This window comes from Arvicola amphibius, chromosome 7 (assembly GCF_903992535.2).
Source record: "Arvicola amphibius chromosome 7, mArvAmp1.2, whole genome shotgun sequence".
Lineage (NCBI taxonomy): Eukaryota > Metazoa > Chordata > Mammalia > Rodentia > Cricetidae > Arvicola > Arvicola amphibius.
The window spans coordinates 63,001,110-63,002,221 of record NC_052053.1 but is presented as its reverse complement, the minus strand read 5'-3'; the positions used below and the strand labels follow the sequence as shown (position 1 = coordinate 63,002,221).

General features: G+C 47.3%; 1 gene segment (V, D, J or C); it reads right to left on the bottom strand.

The window, feature by feature from the left end:
• Positions 1–254: 254 nt before the first annotated feature.
• LOC119819775 lies at positions 255–724 on the bottom strand. The segment is given in 2 exon segments: positions 255–598; positions 679–724. Coding segments are annotated over 2 exon segments (390 nt in total).
• Positions 725–1,112: the final 388 nt, after the last annotated feature.

The following is a 1,112-nucleotide window of genomic DNA, read 5'->3' as shown; positions in this document are numbered from 1 at the left end:
AGGAACCACAGCTCTGAGCCACCTGGTTTAGGGACCAGGCACCCTTTATTTTAATAAAACCAAATATAGACAGACCCTCATTTCTGAACATCTTAACAGGAACCTAGGGCATATGACAGGAAACCCAGGCTCTGAAGCTCAAAATGAAGAGGAAACCCCAGAGGCTATCAGGGAAGTCCTTTCCCACCCACCAGGCTTTGGCCCTGCTTGAGGAAGGAACAGAGATGAGAACAATTTGAGCTATTGTACAGCTGTCAGCGAGGCTGTGTCTCCGTGCTCCATAATGCTCTCCGAGCACAGTAGTATGTGGCAGTATCTGCAGTGTCAACACTGGCGATCTTGAGGAATACCTGCTTGTTGGAGGTGTCCTTGGAGATTGTGAGCTGGCTCTTCAAGGATGGCTTGTAGTACTTCTCGTCATTCCACCAAATGTCTGCCAGCCATTCCAAACCCTTCCCTGAGGACTGACGGATCCAGCCCACACCCATGCCATCAGTGCTCAGGGAAAACCCAGACAATGTGCAGGTCAGACTGAGAGTCTGGGAGGGCTGCAACAGCCCAGGACCAGAATTCTTCAGGATAACCTGGGAAAGGACATCTGTGGAGAAAAGGGATAAAGTTATGTTGGAACAGGGAGAAGATATGGAAATTCATTCCTTAGGGAGTCTTGGCACTCACATGCAGGGACAATCAGCAGCAGGAATGAGGAAATAAGCCTGTCCATGACTGCACACCAGCGAGTGTACCCAGACCCAACTTTGGCTTTTCACCCTAGGGTTGGGTGGAGCCAGGAGAGATTTGCATGCCCTCCCCACCTGCTGGTGGACTTAAGTTTAAGCTTCAGGAGGAGCCAGCCTGTGATGCGAGGCACAGAAGCCCTCAAGGAAATCCATTTCTGCTTCCCATAGAGAATAAGTTACATGGTAAAATCAGACAGAGTATTCAGTACATTGTATAAATTCATGAATGGCGTTATCTTGTGGCTTATTTGTGAGGACATCACTTCTTCACTTTCAGGATCCTAGATATGCAAAGGGACGTCTGTAATTAATTGACTTTCTTCTCTTTTCCCAAGTCACAAAAACTATATAATTACTAATTTGACCAAAATC